The 22,186-nt window shown below is 44.3% G+C and overlaps 1 protein-coding gene across 1 annotated transcript in view; it reads left to right on the forward strand.

Annotated features, from left to right (window-relative positions):
- Positions 1 to 1,611: 1,611 nt before the first annotated feature.
- Positions 1,612 to 22,186, forward strand: part of MRPS5 (mitochondrial ribosomal protein S5) — a 263,692-nt gene continuing 243,117 nt past the window's right edge. The window contains exon 1 of the mRNA XM_073628058.1: positions 1,612 to 1,753. Coding sequence (XP_073484159.1) covers positions 1,705 to 1,753 — 49 coding nt within the window. The 5' untranslated portion in view covers positions 1,612 to 1,704. The remainder of the gene's footprint in view (positions 1,754 to 22,186) is intronic.

Here is a 22,186-nt window from a genome sequence, read left to right on the forward strand (position 1 = left end):
GACATGTGCCAGGCATGGAACTTGTGTCATCTTTCCCTGTCTAAGGGCGGACAGGAGGTTTGAGCCATTATCACACACCACCATTCCTGGCTCCAGCTAGCGTGGTATGAACCACCTCTGGGCCTATCCCTACAGAGCTGCAGGAATCTCTGCTCTGGTAAAATGCACTTTTTATCTATCAAAAAAGTGTTTTCCAGCCCTAAACCTTTCATCTGATCTCTAAATCGCTGCATTTGTGAATTCCAAAAGCCAATATAAAGGAACAGTATTAGTAAAAAAAAAAAGTACTTGTGGGTTTAACCAATCTTATTTTTTTGTACATTTCTCCATTAAGGGGACGTGGCAAGGGGTGTGTCCTATGCCTGCATACTTTTGATGAAAGGTGCTCATTCCAATCTCAAAAAGTTGGGAGGTATGTCTATAGGTAAAGCAACATGATGTTAATTTAAGTTATTGTAACAAATATAAGAAGATCATATGTGGATTACATAGCATATTGAGCACTGGTTGGAAAACATGTTCTACATGCTTGCATGTATTTTCGTGACCAGGAGAGACAGAACAGGGAAGAGTGTGTGTAAACACACTTCCCTGTTCTGTTCTGACAGGAGTGACAGATCGTGTGTTCCTCTTAGCTAGGAACCACGATCCGTCACTTCCTCTAGTTAGTACACTCCCCCTTCAGTTAGAATCACCTCCCAGGGAACATAGTTAACCCCTTCACCGCCCCCTAGTGTTAACCCCTTCACTGCCAGTGACATTTTTACAGTAATCAATGCATTTTTAATTGCACTGATCTCTGTATTAATGCCAATGGTTCCAAAAATGTGTCAAAATTGTCAGATGTGTCCGCCATAATGTCGCAGTCATGATAAAAATCGCAGATCGCCGCCATTACTAGTAAAAAAAAAAAAAAAAAATGAAAATGCTATAAATCTATCCCCTATTTTGTAGACGCTATAAATTTTGCGAAAACCAATCAATATACACTTATTGCAATTTTTTTTACCAAAAATATGTAGAAGGATACATATCGGCCTAAACTGAGAAAAAATTTGTTTAAAAAAAAAAATGGGGATATTTATTATAGCAAAAAGTACAAAATATTTTATATTTTTCAAAATTGAAGCTCTTTGTTTATAGCGCAAAGAAATAAATACCGCAGAGGTGATCAAATACCACCAAGCTCTATTTGTGGGGAAAAAAAGGACGTCAATTTTGTTTGGGTACAATGTCGCACGACTGCGCAATTGTCAGTTAAAGCGGCGCAGTGGCAAATCACAAAAAATGCTCTGGTCAGGAAGGGGGTAAATTCTTCCGGGGCTAAAGTGGTTAACAAGAAAGGAAACACAAAATTAGAAGGCTGAACATGCCCTTTTCAAATATGGCCGCGATGGAGCGTACCTTTCCTTCCTGATTATGTCACGTGCTTTCGGCACTTTCAAACACGCTAGTCCACGCTTGAATCTCGCTGTCAAGATCGATGGGTCCTGACATAATGAGGACCCCTGTTATAGCTGCCTAACTATTGCCTTTATTAAAACAGATACACGGCAAAGTTAATTTTACTTTTTTTGGACTCCTGTTAAAGAATATTTACAAATTGTATTTTAATGTAAATACTTTCGCGTTGAATAGCTGTTTTAAATCCGAGAAATTGTGGAGGCATAAGACAGGCGGAGCAGTCGACCTCCCTGTGCAGAGATGGCGGCTGTGAGATGGTGTAGCGGTGTCCTCCGCTCTGCATATAGAGGTGAGAGGGGCATTCACTGGGGAAGTGTGTGTAGTGAGAGCTGGCTGACTGGTATCTGTATTTATCAGTGTTTGCATTAGTAAAGTGTGTAGAATATTTAATATTCCAGGACTAAGCAGTGCAGTGAACATACAAGCATGTCGTTCTGTGGAATTGACTCTGTTGCTTCCACAAAAGATCAGTGCCTGCAATAGAAGACTGAACACTTCCCTCTGTGGTGGTGAACTCTGCTGTGTTCAAGGTGTCACATCTGGGAGTGTTTGTCAGTGTGCAACCCCCCCACGCTCAGTGGTTCCTGCCGCAGCCCCCAGTAACATAGTAGCCCCAGTTGGAGGAACCACAGTGGGGGGTGTGTGCAGGTGTTCTGACAAAATGATTTGGTAACCGGTGTTATGTCCAAACACCAATTCGTTCAAATCAGCAATTACTGATGGTTTAAAGAAAGCGGAAGTGACAAGGTTCAGTTTCTGCCGAGTTGCCTGTTTTGTCAGGACATCGGCATCCGACACTCCTGGAAGTGTCAGATGTGACAACGCTGTCAGAGGCTCTACCACTTTAATCAAAGTTTGTACTCTTCACACTTCTGTTTCAGGGACCAGCGTTTAGATCGTTTTGGGAAGCGAAAGAGGCACTTTAATAGAGAACTTCACCCTCCTAAAGAAATATTCATCCCCTAACCTTGGGTGGTCTTCTTGTGCAGTAATATACTTACAAGCCCAGTGCTGTCCTCCTTTCTCACCCTGTTATCCTGCTATAGAGTCACCTGTTTCTTACTTGTTGCTGTAGCCAGACCCCCGGTGATGTTGTGCCAGACCTTGCACATGCGCAGGAACAGATCTGGTGCTGTGTCTTTGTTTACATATCGTTTTATGGATGGTTAATGCTTCCTGGGATGTTGACATTACATATCCCAGGAGGTCCTTTTCAGACAGGGCAGACTCCGTCAAGCGGATCCGCCTGCTCAGTGGGAGATCTCTCCACTGCATCTGTGTCCGCTGCTATGCAGAGCAGTCACGGACACAGCCCACTCTTCTCTATGGGGCGGTGGGATGGAAACGGACCTCCTGTCTGTATCCAACCGACTGTCATCCCATCCACCTTCTGCATGGAGAACGTATCCCGATCCACCTGTTTTTAGAGGACCGAATCGGATGCTGACATGTGCTGCTCCACAGAGAACAATGAGTGGTCTGATCGGGTCTGCCTTAAAAACGGACAGGTGGACCCGAACAGTTCACTGGTTTTCTTTATTCATAGAACAATATCTAAACACAGCCCCAAATCTCTGCACATACATGAGATCTGGCATTTCCTGTTTATTTTTGGATGGGGGAAGTAATATCTCCTGGGTAAGGATAGGCTCGGGCGTGTTCGCAACCCCACGTGCCCGAGCCCGCCAGGAAGGTGACACTGCGCAGCGCTAATCACAGGCAGTGAGACATTTCCCGATCGAGAAATGTCTTGCTGCCTGTGATTAGTGCTGTGCAGTGTCAGCTTCCTGGCAGACTCAGGCACGTGGGTTGTGAACACGCCCGAGCCCCTTTTTACTCCTGGGATATGTGATGGTCGTATCCCAAGAGGCAACAGAAGGTGAATAAAACACCATTCTCACCTTAGTAAAAAAAAAAAAAAAAAAAAAAGGTTGGTGGGGGGTTAAGAAGAAGCAAAAAAAAAATGAATACTGGTACACAAAAAAATTAAATGACAAAAAGGTGTGCTCCTTTTTTTCTTTTTTAGGTGAAGGAGCGGCATTAGGCTCCTTTCACACTGGCGGACCGTTCCATTCAAACTGACAGGCGGACCTGAACGGACGCTCCATACAGGTCTGTGGTGACATGTCCGCTGACATCCGACCCGCTCCGATCCGCTAAAGTGTGACGGATGGAAACCCTATTTTTCCATCCGTCTGGCGGATCGGATGAAAATGGACTCTACGGTCCGTCTTTATCCGATCCCCCATAGAGGAGAGCGGTGTTCTGACAGGTCCGTCCCTGCACAGTGTGCAGAGACAGACCTGTCATCTGCCTGCTCAGCGGGGATCTATCGAGTGATCCCCCGCTGAGCAAAGCGGAGCCCGTACACGTCTGTGTAAAAGGGCCCTTAGATTGGTGAAAACATTCACTTTTGAGTGAAGATTCAGTTTAACCCCTTGACGACTGCCTAACTGGGAAAATACGTCATGATTTTACAGTAGAATACAGGGGTTATGGCTGCAGCTAAATGCCATAACCCCGGTATTAACATTTCAAGGCATGGCTATATTATACACAGTTACATTGATCCAGTTTGGACTATTGTAACTATGCATATAACATACCTGGCTGATGCCCCTAGAAGCTGGATATCACTGAAATATATAACGCTACTCCAGTGATCTGCACTTGCTTTTGGGTCCTGTGCTGATTGTCTGCCCTGCTGCTTTCTGAACACAGAAGGTCAGCCATTTAACACAGGTGTGATTCAGAGAATGCTTTGCATTTTTGAATGGATAAGGTGGAGAGGGGTGGCCAGGGCTTGACAAATGTGCTGAGAATCTAGAAGCCAGCTAAAAAAGTTAGGAGCCAGTTTTTTAAATCAGCTGCCCATAAGAATTGCTCACGCCTGGTTCCAAGCGAAAAAAGACTGAACATTAAAAAAAAACAATAAAAAATGTTTTATTTGTTTGTTATAAGATTTTCCAAATAAGTAATTTTTTCTCCTTCACTGATGGCCGTTCATGAAACTGCACTGATGGGCACTGATAAACTGCACTGATGGCCCTGATGGCCATTGATAGGTTGCACTAATAGGCACCGATGGGCACTGATTAGACGACGCTGATGAGGCTACGCTGATGGGTGGCACTGACAGGCGGCACTGATGGGCACTGACAAGCGGCATTGATAAGCACTCATAGGTGGCACTCCCGGCGATAAGGAAAGGGCGATCGATCAAGCCCGTAACCTCAACCCCAGCTTTCAAACTGGGAAGATGATGTCGATGGTGGCCAGGCAGTGAGAGCAAACCGCACTCATCACACCACCGCCCACCAGGGGGGGATTGTTCGCACAAAGGAGCGTGTATCCCCCTAAAGCAGGCCGCAAAGCCACCCCATCAACTATCGGCCAGCCCGATGGTAATCCGCGTACCAGCGGGGCGCCACACTGGATTAATCCCGACCGCTGCTGCGGTGTAACCCAGGAGCCAGGATGCAATTTCCAGTCACCATTGGGACCTGGCGCTTGGTTTTTGTCGAGCGCTGGGGGGGAGGTGATGTCATGCTCTTCACCCCGTCCAATCAGAGAACATCTTGCATTCTCTGAATTGTGCTTGTGTTGAACATCTGTCCCCCTGTGTTCAGAATACAGAAGGACAGCTGCTCAGCACTGGACCCAGAAGCAAGTGGAGGTCACTGGGGTGGCGGTGTCTACTTCAGTGATTTGTAGCCTCCAGGGGCATTGGCCAGATACGTTACTTCCGCCCATACGTCTTAAAGGCATATTTTCTCTAGTCATCTTCCAGGACGGCACACCTGAGAGATGAGAGGCTCCTCCCTACAGGAAACACAATCAATCGACAGCTGTTTTAAGTCCCCACCCTTTCCCTTGATCCTCAGTTTTTGATTGTGTTTCTCCCTACACAGCGAAACCGTTTGTTTTTTTCCAAATGACCCGAAGCCTGTGGCTGGTGGTCCCCCCCTGGGAGCCGGACCAAATGCCTGGGGAAGGCCTACGGCCACATCACCCTGAAAGGAAAGAGGGCGCCGCCTGCCCGATCTCGTATGATCTCGGAGGCAAAGCAGGGTCGGGCCTGGTTAGTACCTGATGGGCCTCTGGGTCTGGCCGGATATATTTATCCTTCCTGGGGGGTTCCCCGATCCTTTCCTCAGGGGGGGCAGCAGAAACTGGAAGAGCCCCCCTGAGAGCTGAAGGCCCCTGGGTACAGTGGTGTCCCCAGAACTTCAGGGGCCTTTTTCCTGTCTCCCCCCCTTACCTGTCCGGGCGTCCGTTCAGACAGGGGTGCTGGCTGTCAGTTCTTTCCAGGGCCCCCGACTCCTGGGCCCCTGGTAGCTCGCGTGGGCTGCTGGGGAGGGCGCCGCCTGAACGACCTGCGTTCTTACCCAGGTGGGAAGGCTGAGAGTCAGCAGGAGCAGGCGCCCACATCCTCCTTTCGAGGAGGCACCAGTTCACTACGGTGGATGTCTGCCTAAACCACCTCAGAAGGGAATGAGGAACGTACGGCATTGCCCCCCCCAGATGTATATACTGACTGGCAGGACACAGCCTAGCAGTTGGGGGGGGGGCACTTTGGCGGCTATCCTCCTTGCGTGTGGACCATAAGGATGGAAAAGCAAGCCCTGTGGCTGTGGAAAAAGGGGAAGACTACAACGGTGAGTACTTTCCTTTATCTTGGGAATTTAGCTGCAAAATCCCCAATCCCAGCCAGATGGTTTCTGGGCATTTGAGATAATCTCCCCTGGGGTCTGGATTCAAATAGCCCAGAAGCTTCTGCTAAAAACACCAGCTACAGCTCCCTCTTACATCAGAGATGCTGTATGGTGGACAGGTAGTGCAGAGGAGTGAGTGTGCCTAAACCACCTCAGATGGGAAAGAGGTAGGTAAGGCATTTCTTCCCCTTCCCCCTGAATTTACTAAGTGGTGCAGTGCAGGACCTGGGGTCTGCATAACAAAATAGCCCAGAAGCTACTGCTAAAACCACCATCCACAGCTCTCTCTTACAGCAGAGACACTGTGGTGATCACAACAGTAGGTTTCCAACACTCTCCCTACATGTCCGGTTGTGGGACATTAGTTGGGATGAATAGAGCGGGGGGGGGGAGGACCTGGTAGATACAAAGAGTTCCTTACAGGCCAGGTATACCACTGAACAATTTATGGATTGTGCAATGGTTGAAGGATTCAGGAGTAAGCTCTCCTGGTCAGCAGGTGCACTAGGTTATATGGCCCTATTAGCCCAGCTGCTAGGAATCTGAAGTCCTAAGCTCCAACCTCCCACTCCACCTTTACATTGTGGTTATATTGAGGTGCAGGAGGTAAGAAAAACCTTTTTGTTGGTTTGGGCTGCAGTCAACTCAGTGACAGATCTAAAGGCGATTTACCATAAATCGCTTCCTATATCCTTTAATTAAGGATTTTCTGTGCAAACATATGCAAGAGTAAAGCCTGCAGGTGGCTATTTTCCTCCAGGCTAAATTGGTGACCACCTTTTCTAGAGGCTGTCCTAAATTGGCCTCTAGGGCTGGGCTCATTGAGACTTTAGTTTCTGATCAGCCCCACCTGTGTGTGAGCTGGCTAGCGTTTGCTCAGTCCACGGAGGTAAGGTAGGACAACAGCTACTATTGTAAGGTGTCTAACCATTTTTAGAATTTGTTCCTTCACTGGGGGGGGTGAAGTGTTAGTATCTACAGCCTAGGCTATGCCTAGGGATCAAATTGCTCTGTTTGGTTATTTCATAAAGGGATACACCATGACTCCTCCTTGGTTGCACACCAGTAGAGCTCAGTAGTGAAGGTTTGTCCTTGCTGGGATGTTTTGGGGCACAGCAGAAATACACATTGAGATTTGTGACATCTCTGCTCATAAGGGATATAGTGCTGTACATCAGAAATGCACTGCACTGAAGCTTTGTTGTTGTCTGTTTATATCCTAAAGGTACTGCCTTATTTGGCTACAGATCAGAAAGATACAACAGGGAAGGTGGTCTGTACTTTCTGGTTTTGTGATGCATGGCGGAAATGCACATCATTTAGTCTTATGACATTTCTGCTCATATTTGTTATATTGCTGCACATCAGACATACTCAAAATTGAGTTCTGTCTGGGGTTTTTTGTGTGTCCTGTATTACTGCCTTATTGGTTGCTTATTAGATAGGCAGTAGTGAAGATTGATGGTCCTGAATTATTGGGAAATACAAATTGAACCTGTGCCAGGGGTAGTACTAGTACTGCCTTTGGTAATCGGTGCAGCCCCGCAAAGTGGCGTCAGGCTGACAGTGCTATTAACGGCAAAGGTTGCCGATTTTAGGCATGCAATTTGACATGTTGAGTCGCATGCCAAATCCCTTCAATATGGATGTGCTATCTCTATTCAGATTGTTATGTTGTTGCACATCAGATATATACAAGATTGAAGGTTGTCTGTCCTTTTTATGTCTTACATTTACTGCCTTATTGGCTGCATATCAGAAAGGACACAGCAGTGAAGGTTGCTTGTCCTTTTCGGATTTGTTTTTGCTGCCTCAGCAGGGAGACACATTGAGGATGGTGGCGTATCTGCTCAGTATTGGTATATTACTACACATCAGACATACACAAAGATTGAAGATTGTTTGTGTCCTGTATGTCCTATATTTACTGCCTTATCGGCTGCATATCAGAAAGGCACAGCAGTGAGCGATGTCTTTTCTGTTTCTCATTGTTCTACCTTGCTGCTTCTTAGGGATACACAGCAGGGTGTTGCTGGCTGCACGCCTCCAGGGAGATAGAGCATTGGGGACCCCTCGCTTGTTCAACCTGAAAATTGCAAGTTACCTGCGACCTGTGTAATCTTGAGGTCTGTGGATCCAGAAAGCAGGGTCTGCTTGGTGGCGCTGCGACCTGGAGTTGCACAGACACAAATGGTTCCCATTGGAAGCCATAGTGATTCTCTTGCGTTTTTGCGGTTGCAGGTTGGGTCGCACAGGTGTGGGAGCCCGAAGTTCCCTTCTGGTTGAGGTTTTGCTACACACAAGAATAGACATCATGGAGTTTATTGCCTTACTTTGCAATACACCAGAAAGATCGCAGCTAGGAAGGCTGTCTGTTTTTATGTTGCTGTACAGCAGAAATACTCAACATTGAAGCTTGTTGGTGCTTTCTGTTTCAGATTCCCTTGCCTTACTGCACTTCGGAAAAACACAATGCTGCAGGTTGCTTGGGTCCTTTCCGTGTTGGTTCTATGTGACTGCACTACAGAACTGCATAACAGAAAAGATATTGTCTTATGTTGGTTTAGCTAGCCAGGGCCATATTGATCTTATAACTGTATTTGGTGGTTCATCAGAAATACGCAACATAGAAGTTTGGGTCTTTCTGTCTTATATTTATGGCCCTGTTTTGCTGTACATCAGTAAAACTCCACCGTAAACAGGACTCCCGTCCTTTATGTATATATATCAGTTATGACCTAGCTAGCTGCACTTCAGAAACACGCAGCATTTAGGGTCGGGTCACACTGAGGCAGCACGACTTACAGCGCGACTGCCTCAGGCGACCCAGGACACGACTCAGCGGCGACTTGCGAAACGACTTCTGTATAGAAGTCAATGCAGGTCGCCCCCAAAGTCGTACAGGAACCTTTTTCTAAGTCGGAGCGACTTGCATCGTGCCGATTTAGAATGGCTCCATTGCACAGAACAGGACGCTACTTGTCAGGTGACTAGGTCGCCTGACAAGTCGTCCCAGTGTGAACCAAGGCTGAGGGTTTGCGTGTATCTTAATGTTTTTACAGATTGGCGGTACATCAGAAAACCAGACTGTGAGGACTATTTGTCTACATTGAAGTTCAGATTTGGGTCTCTCCCATATTTGATAGGTTGGTTTAGCTAGCCACACTCAGATACACATTATTGTCTATGCTTGTGTCCTTTCTGTCTAAATCTATTGTGCTGGGTCCACAATCTATGGTCTTTTTTAATTTGTGATATTAATAATGCATGTATCACCTTTTGTATTTCAGCCCTCTTTTCCGTGGAGGGGCCTGGAGTTCTGGCTGCAGACGTCACATGTCAGAAAGCCTCAGCCCCTTACATTCAGGGATGCTGGAACCATTTCCTAGGGTTGAAGCCCAGTAGGGTTATAGGACACTGGAGGAAGGCGATAAAGAATCACCCTGCTTAGTAAGAACTTGGGAAGTTCTGTTCAGAGGAATATTATGACCTGAAGATGAAGTATAAAGATGTATATCCGACCGAATAGGTTACGGCTCGGTGCATGGCCTTCATCTCACCCTTCTAGCAGAACTAGATGTAGCAGTATAAGTGTTATACTCCTGCTATGGACTTTATTCTCCTGAAGTAGGCACTCAGGCGTAAGTAAAGCCACAGAGTGGGCATGCCTTAAACCCAGGGATTAAGCCTCGGTTAATCTATTACCCTTAAGTAGGCTTCCCTTTAGTCTTTGCTGATGTAAAGATAAAAATGAACAAAAAAGGTTGTCTGTTAGGGGCCCACCTTTTTTTTTTTTTTTTGCAGTTTTCTTTCCCTGAACAGGATAGTGTTAAGACCATAGGCGTGCGCACAGGGTGTGCCCAGGCACACCCTAATCACCCCATGCGCATTAGTATTATCGCTCTGTGTAGCAGAAGGAACATGTTAAAGATCTACATCTTGCTGGCTCTGCCATAAGAGAAGTGTCTATGCTCTTCTCTTTCACTGTGGCAGCAGAGAGATCAATTTGCCGGGGTCATATATATGTAGACACACACACATGCATGGGTGTTTGAGCTTTAGGGTGCACACCCTAATGAAATTGGCTGCGCACACCTATGGTTAAGACAGGCCCTCTTGGTGATCAATTAGTGTCCTTGTCTTACAACACAGGTCTCTGATTAATCTTTAAGGGTTCTAAGTAGCACCTACAGGCACAATAGGCCATGGTTGTTAGATGTGTGAGATAGGCAACATTGATAACCTACAAGTTTAACATGTTTTCTGATTCCATCTTTAAGAGCCCACTCCACCTAGGTCCTGCATCCGAAGCAGAGAAGGCAGGGACATCGGTGGAGTAGACCTGCAGATCAGCCGCATGATCCAGCTAAGATACCTTCATCAAGCATATGGAGTGGAGGTAAAACTCACTGCAGAACCAAGGTCCGCCAAGAGGGTCTTGCAGTGGTCCCACCCTAAGGTAGGCCTGAGGTACTTGATTATCCTCTCAGGTGTGCCGTCCTGGAAGATGACTAGAGAAAATTGACAGTTACTTACCGATAACTGTTTTTCTAGGATATCTTCCAGGACGGCAGGCCTACTTCCCACCCGTTGGAGGAGGGAAAATGGTAGAACACTAGAAGGTGAGTACCTATGAGGAATGATTTCCCTTGTGAACCAGGTTCAGGAGTTACTTCTCTACAAACTGAGGATCAAGGGGAAGGGTGGGGACTTAAAACAGCTGTCGATTGATTGTGTTTCCTGTAGGGAGGAGCCTCTCATCTCTCAGGTGTGCCGTCCTGGAAGATATCCTAGAAAAACAGTTATCGGTAAGTAACTGTCAATTTTTTTTCAATGTCATTTTTTTTTAAATGACTTTTTTTTTTTTCTTTTTTTTTTTTTTTTTTTTATTGCATTTTAGTGTAAATATGAGATCTGAGGTCTTTTTGACCCCAGATCTCATATTTAAGAGGACCTGTCATGCTTTTTTCTATTACAAGGGATGTTTACATTCCTTGTAATAGGAATAAAAGTGACACAATTTTTTTTTTTTTAAAACAGTGTAAAAATAAATAAAATCATATAAAATAAATAAGAAAAATTTAAAAAAAGTTTTTTTTAACGCCCCGTCCTGACGAGCTTGCTCGCAGAAACGAATGCATACGTGAGTAGCGCCCGCATATGAAAACGGTGGTCAAACCACACATGTGAGGTATCGCCGCGATCGGTAGAGCGAGAGCAATAATTCTAGCCCTAGACCTCCTCTGCAACGCAAAACATGCAACCTGTAGAATTTTTTAAACGTCGCCTTTGGAGATTTGTGAGGGTAAAAGTATGACGCCATTCCACGAGCGGGCACAATTTTGAAGCGTGACATGTTGGGTATCAATTTACACGGCGTAACATTATCTATCACAATATAAAAAAAAAATTGGGCTAACTTTACTGTTGTCTTATTTTTTTATTCAAAAAAGTGAATTTTTTCCCAAAAAAGCACGCTAGTTAGAACGCTGCGCAAATACGGTGTGAAAAAAGTATTGCAATGACCGTCATTTTATTCTCTAGGGTGTTAGAAAAAAAAACAATATATAATGTTTGGTGGTTCTAAGTAATTTTCTAGCAAAAAAAACTGTTTTAAACATGTAAACTCCTAAATTCCAAAATGAGACTGGTCATTAAGTGGTTAAGACAGTTCTAATGAGCGTAAATCGTAACACACTTTGAACTTACAATATTTTCCTTATATGGTCCTTTTGGGCCATGACTAATTATTTGACCATTGTCTGTATTACTCCGTATGTAAATGAATGTGCTAGGTGCTTGTAAACCTTTGATTAAAAAAAATAAATATAACAAACATGCCTATACTTACTTGCTCTGTGCAGTCATTTTGCACAGAGCAGCCCCAGTCCTCTTCTTCTGGGGACCCTCACTGGCACTTCAGCCCCTCCTCTTCATCAGGTGCCCCCAGGGAAATCCGCTTTTCCTGGGGGCACCTGTGCGGGCTCGTTCCCGAGTCCCGCTTTTGTGTCTCGTTCTGCAAAATTTTCTATGAATGGTGCTTGTGCTGAGCAAGCAACCTTGTGTGTTCCATAAGCAGAAGTGATTTTCAGTTTCCATGGGTATATAGGTCAGATGTCCCAAGACTAAGCTGGCTGCATACAATTTTTACTGACTGGAAGATTGGCACAATCAAGGTAGGATGGATATGATATTTCATTAGCACACCCACACACTTGTTGTAAAGTACAACGCTTTTATTACTGAAAGGTCAACAACATCATGCATCAAAAGGGAGGATGCTTCAAAAGATGCCATTTCGCAGATGTTTGGCTTGTACATCCTTGGGTTTGGGCCACAGGTGCCAGCTGTCATAATGCAATAGCCAGTAGAGAGGAATATGTGGATCTGAAAAAGAGAAATCTTTGTGTATGGCACTTGGGTTTACAACCACTTTAAGATGGCCATGCACATAAAGATTTCTCTAGTTCAGATCCATAGATTCCTTAAAGTGATTGTTGTAAAGTCTTTTTTTTTAATAACAAACATGTTATACTTACCTGATCTGTGCAGTGGATTTGCACAGGGCAGCCTCCTAGTCTCGGGATTCATGTCGGTGCTCCTGGCCCCTCCCTCCTATCGAGTGTCCCCCACAGCAAGCAGCTTGCTATGGGGGCACCTGAGCCGAGCTGCAGCTCCGTGTGTCCATTCAGACACAGAGCTGCCGTTTGGCCCCACCCCCTCTCTCCCCTGATTGTAGAGCTGGGCGATTTTCTTAAAAAAAAAAAAAAAAAATCTGCGAATTTTTTTTTTTTTTTTTTTTTTTCTTTTCTTTTTTTTGAAAAAAAAAAACTCGATTCACGTTTCGATTAGAGTTTTTATTTTTTTGGACACCGCGCCGGTTCTGAGGGGCTGCGGGCCTAAAAACGCCTAACGCCTAAAAACTCCTGCCCGCAGTTCCTCAGGACCGGCGCGGTGTCAGCGCCGGTCCTGGTGAAAAAAATCTAAAAAAAATCGATTTACTGAAATTTTGAATCGTTTTAAAATGTCAAATGGTAAAAATGTCAAATTTGGGTATACAACCGCTTTAATCCATGCCAAACGGTGTGGGTAGTTGGATCTTGTGCTGTCAGCTATTGTAACCTGACAGCCGACACCCGCAGAATACCTGAACTGTCATTTAAGCGGATTGGCTGCAGTTACAGTTTGGCTAACTTTTTTCCACCCTGTTCCTTCGATTTGACAATCAAGGTTTGTTGAGTCAGTTGGGATCGGCAGGGCTACCTATGGCTCAAATTTTGGGTCATTCACAGAAATCTGCTGACTTTCAAACCATGTATTCCCTGCTTTACATTGATTGTGCTAGGACAGGGGAGTCCAAACTTTTTTCAGAGAGGGCCAGATTTGATGAAGTGAACATGCTAGAGGGCCGACCATTTTGCCTGACATTCTTTCAACCATTAAAATTCGGTCTTATGCCCTGTACACACGGTCGGATTTTCCAATGGAAAATGTGTGATAGGACTTTGTTGTCGGAAATTCTGACCGTGTGTAGGCTCCATCACACATTTTCCATCTGATTTTCCGACACACAAAGTTTGAGAGCAGGATATAAAATTTTCCGACAACAAAATCCGAAATTCCGATCGTGTGTACACAAATCCGACGGACAAAGTGCCATGCATGCTCAGAATAAATAAAGAGATGAAAGCTATTGGCCACTGCCCCGTTTATAGTCCCGACGTACGTGTTTTACGTCACCGTGTTTAGAACGATCGGATTTTCCAACAACTTTGTGTGACCGTGTGTATGCAAGAGAAGTTTGAGCCAACATCCGTCGGAAAAAATCCTAGGATTTCGTTGTCGGAATGTCCAAACAAAGTCCGACCGTGTGTACGGGGCATAAGTGTGCTCGTCTGAGCACTAATACACTGCCCAACAAGAATTCTCTTGCCTTTGTGGCTGTGTGTGGTGAAGAGATGAGCTTTGGCGTGTTATTTGGATATATATATATCTCTTTTGTGGCCCCTCAACGAATCCCAGAGCGCTGCTCAGGACTAAGGATGAGCTTGGGCGTGTTATTTGGATATACTACCCCAAAATAAGGGTCAGTGTCCATCAATGCAGCCTAATCAGTGCCCATCTGCAGCCTCACTATTACCAAGAATGCAGCGCTAATTTTACGAGAAGCAGGCTAACATATTGCTCATAGCATAAAATTATTGAAAGTCCCCTTTTGATGTAGAAGAAAATGGAAAAGAAGAGTTGACAGAAACAATCTCCTCTGCGGTGGTAAAGGTGCTCACAGACATTCATATAGTGAAACTTAATCCGTGATTCCACCAGCAGCTAGCCAAACCGCTCACCTCAGTCACTGGATCCCTGAACTAACAGATGGGTCAAACAGGCATTCACTACTGAAAGTGGTCATAGATGGAGGCTTGGGTAGACAGATGAAAGGGATAAGATGTCCCGCCACTTTAAACAACTGCACGTTGTTACTCTTAATTTCCAACCGAAGTACCATGAAATGCAATAAAAAATATATAGTGCTCACTGTATGGCTAAAATCACTTTCTTTATTCTAAAAGACAGGTACTCACATAAATAGCACTATAACCCCAGTGCTGGGATGAATGGTATGTAGTCTTTACAGACATAGGTGGATAAGGTGGCTGCAGTGACGTCCCAGGGTCCTTCCGCATGCGTATAGTCTTAATGCGGGACGTCCTCAGCGGTAGTGGAGGCCGTGCGTCTATTCTATATATAATATGCCACCTATATGCTTCACCTGTGTGATTACCCTCCTCTGGCAAACGCTGTCCAATCAGCTTAGACCGACTGGAGGTTACTCCTGATCACTTCCTGTTTACATCTGTCCATCGCTACGGCGGCATGATGCCCGGTCATGTGACCACAAGCACATGATTCGAGCTTCTAGCTGGAACGCACAGGAAGGAAAACTCCGCCCTTTCGAGCCAACCCTCCCTGTGAAGCCATTACCTGGGTAACGAACTAACACAGCCATAAGCACAGCCAGCATACAACCCGCTCCAGCTAGAAGCTCGAGTCATGTGCTTGTGGTCACATGACCAGGCCTCACCATTCATGGCAACTTCACCATTGCCATGAATGCAACCTCACCATTGCTATGAATGCAGCCTTACCATTGAAATCAGTGCAGCCTGATCGATGCCCATCTGCAGCCTTGGTGGGGACAGGGAGGGGGGCAGGACGAGTACCAACAGATTACATGCAGAAGAATCTCATGTTTACTTGGCTGCCTCTTAAATACAAAATCCGCCTCCTATGATAGACAGAACAGTTGTCCAATGTCAGCTCAGGAGACGGGACTTCCTATTACACCACCGAGTAAACAGAGATTCTCCTGTATGTAATCTGACGGCACTCATCCCGCCCACTCCCTGTCCCCTCCGAGGCAGCGCCGATAAATACCGTATATATCTTTTGTGGCCCTGGGGGCCACAAAAGATATATATATCCAAATTACCAGTGGGGCCGTATTAAACCGGAACGTGGGCCGCAATTGGCCTGTGGGCCGGACTTTGGACATGCCTGTGCTAGGAGGACCCTGCTCTAGGACTTTTCTGTGACTTCCAGGTGCAGGTATTGCTTTTACATTCATCTGTAAACAAGATTATCTTCTAGATTATGTAAATCTTGGGTTGTACAGCATTCCAGAATATGTTGGTGCTGTGTAAATCCATAATAATGTTATGCTAGCATGCATTGACAAATAGGGTCCTGCTGTGTTGCTAAATTAAGGGATTCACTTTTTGAATAACAATTAAAACTAATTTATTTGACTTTGCAGTGCCCAGCATGACATTTTAAATGAAACTCAGCACCTTCTTATAATTACTGCAAATTAAAAAAATGTCATGCATATCGTTATGCTGGCATAAAATATTTGGTGACTTTTAGGTTGGGTTCATATTGTTGCGTTTCAGCGTTGTGAACCCAGTGCTCTACAATGCATGATAGTGCTGCACTTTTTGTTGTGCTCTACTGCAATGCACATCTGCTGGCAGGGTCTGTTAGGACAGTGATTCTCAACCTCAGTCCTCAGTACCCTCAATGGGCCATGTTTTCATGACATTGTATTGATAAGAGCTATTTTATCTAATGCCGCGTACACACGGTCGGACTTTTCGTCTACAAAAGTCCGACAGACTTCCGGCGGACTTTCGGCGGACTTGCAGCAGACTTTCTAACGAACGGACTTGCCTACACACGACCACACAAAAGTCCGACGGATTCGTACGTGATGACGTACACCGGACTAAAATAAGGAAGTTCATAGCCAGTAGCCAATAGCTGCCCTAGCATGGGTTTTTGTCCGTCGGACTAGCACACAGACGAGCGGATTTCGGGGTCCGTCGTAGTTACGACGTAAAGATTTGAAGCATGTTTCAAATCTAAAGTCCGTCGGATTTGAGGCTGAAAAAGTCTGCTGAAAGTCCGGAGAAGCCCACACACGATCGGATTACCAGCCAGCTTTAGTCCGTCGGCGTCCGTTGGACTTTTGTAGACGAAAAGTCCGACCGTGTGTACGCGGCATAAGGGAAGTTCCCAAAACATGGCCTGTTGGGGGTACTTGAGGACTGAGGTTGTCAACCACTGTGTTAGGGTACTTTAAAAGCGACGTTAAACCCAAAAGCAAATATTTATTATATTTTTGTAGCTTACCAATTCTAATGTGATGGCTGCATTTGTTATTTTTTTTTAGGCTTTCTTTCCTTTATTTCCCCTGGTGATACTGCCAATAAGTCTGTTGTTTTTCAACAGAACAAGCTGTTTTGCAAATGTAGCAGTTGGGTTAGGAGAAACCATTGGCGGGTTTTTGGCGGGCGTGCTTACATGAACAGCTTTTATTTATTTATGTGAAACCTTTATCCTAAAAGGAAAAAATGGAGTTTGGCTTCAATTTGTTTAGTGTATTTAACCACCTCCCGACCAGCTCACGCTGATATACGTCGGCACTTTGAAGAGGGATATGGTTGTTATGGCAGCAGCTAGCTACCATAACCCCGGTATCCTCTTCGTCAGTTTCAGATAAAAGTGGTCTCTGCGGCGGATTTGCTGTGGGATCACGTTCATCGGCGGCGGGAGAGGCCCCCCCCCCCCCACTCCTGCTGCTCTCTGGTGCCCTCCAACGCTTACCGGAGCCGTCAGTAGTGGCGGGGGGTGATCGGGTCCTCTCCCTGGCTTGGTATGGAGATGAGTGAGGGGAAGATGGCCCCCACCCGTCTCCATACCATTGCAGGGAGGAAACAACGTCAAAACGTCACTTCCGCCCATAGCTCTTAAAGAAACACTTTTTATTTTTTTAAATGACACGTAATTATTTATTTTTTTTTAATTGCATTTTAGTGTAAATATGAGATTTGAGGTCTTTTTGACCCCAGATCTCATATTTAGGAGGTCCTGTGATGTTTACATTCCTTGTAATAGGAATAAAAGTGACACATTTTTTTTTTTTCTTTTTTTAAAAGAACAGTGTTAAAATAAAGGGTAAAATAAATAAGAAAAACTAAAACATTTTTTAAACGCTCCCTGTCCTGCTGAGCTCGCGTGCAGAAGCAAATGCATACGTGAGCAGTGCCTGCATATGAAAACGGTGTTCAAACCACACCTGTAAGGTATCGCTGCGATCGGTAGAGCGAGAGCAATAATTCTAGTCCTAGACCTCCTCTGTAACTCAAAACATGCAACCTGTAGAATTTTTTAAACTTCGCCTATGGAGATTTTTAAGGGTAACAGTTTGTCGCCCTTCCACGAGCGGGTGCAATTTTGAAGCGTGACATGTTGGGTATCAGTTTACTCAGCGTAACATTATCTTTCACAATATAAAAAAAAATTGGGCTAACTTTACTGTTGTCTTATTTTTTTTTTATTCAAAAAAGTGTATTTTTTCCAAAAAAGTGCGCTTGTAAGACTGTTGCACAAATACGGTGTGACAGAAAGTATTGCAACAACTGCCATTTTATTCTCTAGGGTGTTAGAAAAAAAATATATATAATGTTTGGGGGTTCTAAGTAATTTTCTAGCAAAAAAAAACTGTTTTAAATATGTAAACACCTAAATTTCAAAACGAGGCTGGTCCTTAAGTGGTTAAGACAGTTTTAATGAGTGTAAATCGTAACACACTTTGAACTTACAATATTTTCCTTATATGGTCCTTTTGGGCCATGACTAATTATTTGACCATTGTCTGTATTACTCCGTATGTAAATGAATGTGCTAAGTGCTTGTAAACCTTTGATTTAAAAAAAATTAATAAAAATAACAAACATGCCTATACTTACTTGCTCTGTGCAATCATTTTGCACAGAGCAGCCCCAGTCCTCTTCTTCTGGGAACCCTCACTGGCACTTCAGCCCCTCCGCTTCATCAGGTGCCCCCAGGGAAAGTCGCTTTTCCTGGGGGCACCTGTGTGGGCTCGTTCCCGAGTCACGCTTTTGTGTCTTGTTCTGCAAAATGTTCTATTAATGGTGCTTTTGCTGAGCAAGCAACCTTGCTGGCTGCATACAATTTTCACTGACTGGAAGATTGGCACAATCAAGGTAGGATGGATATGATATTTCATTAGCACACCCACACACTTGTTGTAAAGTACAACGCTTTTATTACTGAAAGGTCAACAACATCATGCATCAAAAGGGAGGGTGCTTCAAAAGATGCCATTTCGCAGATGTTTGGCTTGTACATCCTTGGGTTTGGGCCACAGGTGCCAGCTGTCATAAAGCAATAGCCAGTAGAGAGGAATCTGTGGATCTGAAAAAGAGAAATCTTTGTGTATGTCACTTGGGTTTACAACCACTTTAAGATGGCCATGCACATAAAGATTTCTCTAGTTCAGATCCATAGATTCCTTAACCACTTCAGCCCCGGACCATTATGCTGCCTAAGGACCAGAGGACTTTTTCCAATTTGGCACTGCGTCGCTTTAACTGCTAATTGTGTGGTCATGCAATGCTGTACCCAAACAAAATTTGCGTCCTTTTCTTCCCACAAATAGAGCTTTCTTTTGATGGTATTTGATCACCTCTGCGGTTTTTATTTTTTGCACATAAACGGAAAAAGACCGAAAATTTTGAAAAAAAATGATATTTTCTACTTTTTGTTATAAAAAAAAATCTAATAAACTCAATTTTAGTCATACATTTAGGCCAAAATGTATTCGGCCACATGTCTTTGGTAAAAAAAATGTCAATAAGCGTATATTTATTGGTTTGCGCAAAAGTTATAGCGTCTACAAGCTAGGGTACATTTTCTGGAATTTACACAGCTTTTAGTTTATGACTGCCTATGTCATTTCTTGAGGTGCTAAAATGGCAGGGCAGTACAACCCCCCCCCCCCCAAATGACCCCATTTTGGAAAGTAGACACCCCAAGGAAATTGCTGAGAGGCATGTTGAGCCCATTGAATATTAATTTTTTTTTGTTCCAAGTGATTGAATAATGACAAAAAAAAAAATTACAAAAAGTTCAAAAAGTCCAATTTGTCATGTGGATTTACTCCCAGATCCAAAATATAAGATTTGGAGTCATTTACCTTGTAGTATGACACCATACTGTAGCTTTGTAAAAGGTGAGAGACAAGTTCCAGGGAAGACACCGGATTTGTGAGCATTAAAATCACGTCATCTGCGAATAGGATTATGATGTGTTTACGGTTATTGACCATAAAACCATGTATGTCAGGGTTTTGTCTGATGCTGGTGGCTACAGGCTCCATTAACAAATTAAAGATAAGGGGAGACAGTGGACATCCTTGGCGTGTACCGTTTGAGATCCTAAAGGGTTTGGACAGCATACCTGACGTATACACCTGAGCCGATGGAGAGGTGTAGAGGGCTAGTATTGCAGAAAGCAGATGGCCTGTGAAGTAAGTCAAATTTCTCCAACGCTTTTGTTAGGTACATCCAGTGCACTCTATCGAACGCCTTCTCTACATCCAAAGCTAGAAGCAGAGAAGGCATCCGCTGTTTCTTAGCAAGATGGATTATATCAATTAATCGTCTGGTGGCATCAGATGTTTGTCTGCCCTTGGTAAACCCAGATTGATCTGGATCTATTAGGGTGGGTAGGATGTCCACTAGTCTCAATGCTATCAATTTGGCATAAATCTTTAAGTCATTGTTTTAGTAATAAGGATATAGGCCTAAAATTTGGGGGAACGTCCGGTGTCTTGCTCGGTTTAGGCAGTGTAACTATTATTGCTTCTAACATCTCAGATGGAAAGGAAGCCGAGGCAGCAGCAGTCTCGAACACCCTAAGAAGGTATGGACCTAGAGTTTGTTTAAAATTTTTGTAGTATTCCCCTGTCATCCCATCTGGTCCTGGGGATTTATTATTAGAGAGAGTGTCTATGACCTTCATTATTTCAGGCAGGGATAAGGGGGTATTTAACTCCTGAAGTTGTGAGGAGGAGAGCTGAGGCAGGTTAATGTCTGCTGAAAAGTTTACTACATCTGAGTGCAATGGTTGTGCAGTGCCGCCATCTTGATATAAATTATAAAGTGACCCATAGTATTCGCTAAAGGAATCTGTGATGCTTTTTGTTTGGACTAGGGTTAATCAGATGAGGTATTTTAGTTTTAAAGCATTGGCCCTGCAGTTTGCGAGCAAGTGTTTTCCCTGCTTTATTACTGGACGAATAAAAGGACATTTTCATCCTTCTCTCAGCTTGTTCAAAGGATTGGAGTAGTTCTAGTCTAAGGTCATGTCTTAGGGTAGTGAGTTTTGTGCTAATGAGAGGAGTAGGATTTTTTTTGTTTTGCGCTTCAAGGGTATTAATGTCTGAGAGTAGGGTATTAAGCCTCCGCTGCCTCTGCTTCTTGAGCCTTGTGCCTAATTGAATAAACATACCCCTAATGTACGCCATATGTGCATTCCAGAGTACAAATGGATTGTCTATAGAGGAGGAGTTGATCTGGAAATAATCGGACAAGTGACCCTCTAGGATGTTTTTAGTCGATGCGTTTTGCATTACCTGAGGATAAGAACGCCACACATAGGCATTGTTGTTGGGGTATTTATTTCTAGGGTAAGGAGGACAGAAGCATGGTCCGACCATGTTATGTTATTGATTTTGATTTGAATTGCCTTTTTGAAGTAGCCACTTGTCCATTAGAAACAGATCAATCCTTGTATACATGCAGTGCCTATAAGAGTAAAACGTAAAGTCCCTTTCATTGGCATGGGTACACCGCTAGGCATCATATAGGTCCTGGGAACCTATAAAAGGAAGCCAGAGAGGGTGGCCTTTTAGAGGATGTTGACATGGAGTCCATTCGTGGGTCAGGTGTGATATTAAAGTCCCCGCACACTATGAGGGAACCTTGTTGTATCCTCCTAATCTTTTTCATCAATCCATTCAGGTACCAACTTGATGGTTGTTGGGAGCATAAACGTTCACCAGTGTGTATCTGGTAGCGTTAATGTCACACACTATAATGAGATAGCGTCCAGAAGGGTCAGATGTTTCTGAGTGGAGTTGGAAGGAAATAGTCTTTGATTGCAACCATTACCCCTCCTTTTTTTTTGCTGTCATGTTAGAGAAAAAATAATGTTAGACGCATTTATGAGAGCATCTGGGTGGTGCCGCATGTTGAAAGTGTGTCTCTTGGACGCATAAAATGTCACAGTGGGAAGAGTCTGCTTCTCTCCATAGGGATGCTTTTTTGGCCGGATGGATTAAGCCATGTGCATTAATGGAAAGTACTATAACCGGCATGACTCATTATGAGAAGTACGTTAGGTGTCAGAAGTCAAATGTACTTACAGTTGAGGAGGAGTTTCCGTATCTCCAAGGTGACGTTGCCCCATAAGTGTACTGTAACATGGACGAATGTTGCGGAGCATCCTGGATTCTTTATTATTCGATGATGTGTGAGGATGTCTTGGAAATCCAGGCGAGTATAAATTGGTAGTTTGTGGTTTTGAGGCGGTTCAGTGGAGATGAACGTGAAGATGTCTCTGGAATTGGTTGTTGATCCATA

Source organism: Aquarana catesbeiana, linkage group LG04 (genome assembly GCF_042186555.1).
Source record: "Aquarana catesbeiana isolate 2022-GZ linkage group LG04, ASM4218655v1, whole genome shotgun sequence".
Classification (NCBI taxonomy): Eukaryota; Metazoa; Chordata; class Amphibia; order Anura; family Ranidae; genus Aquarana; species Aquarana catesbeiana.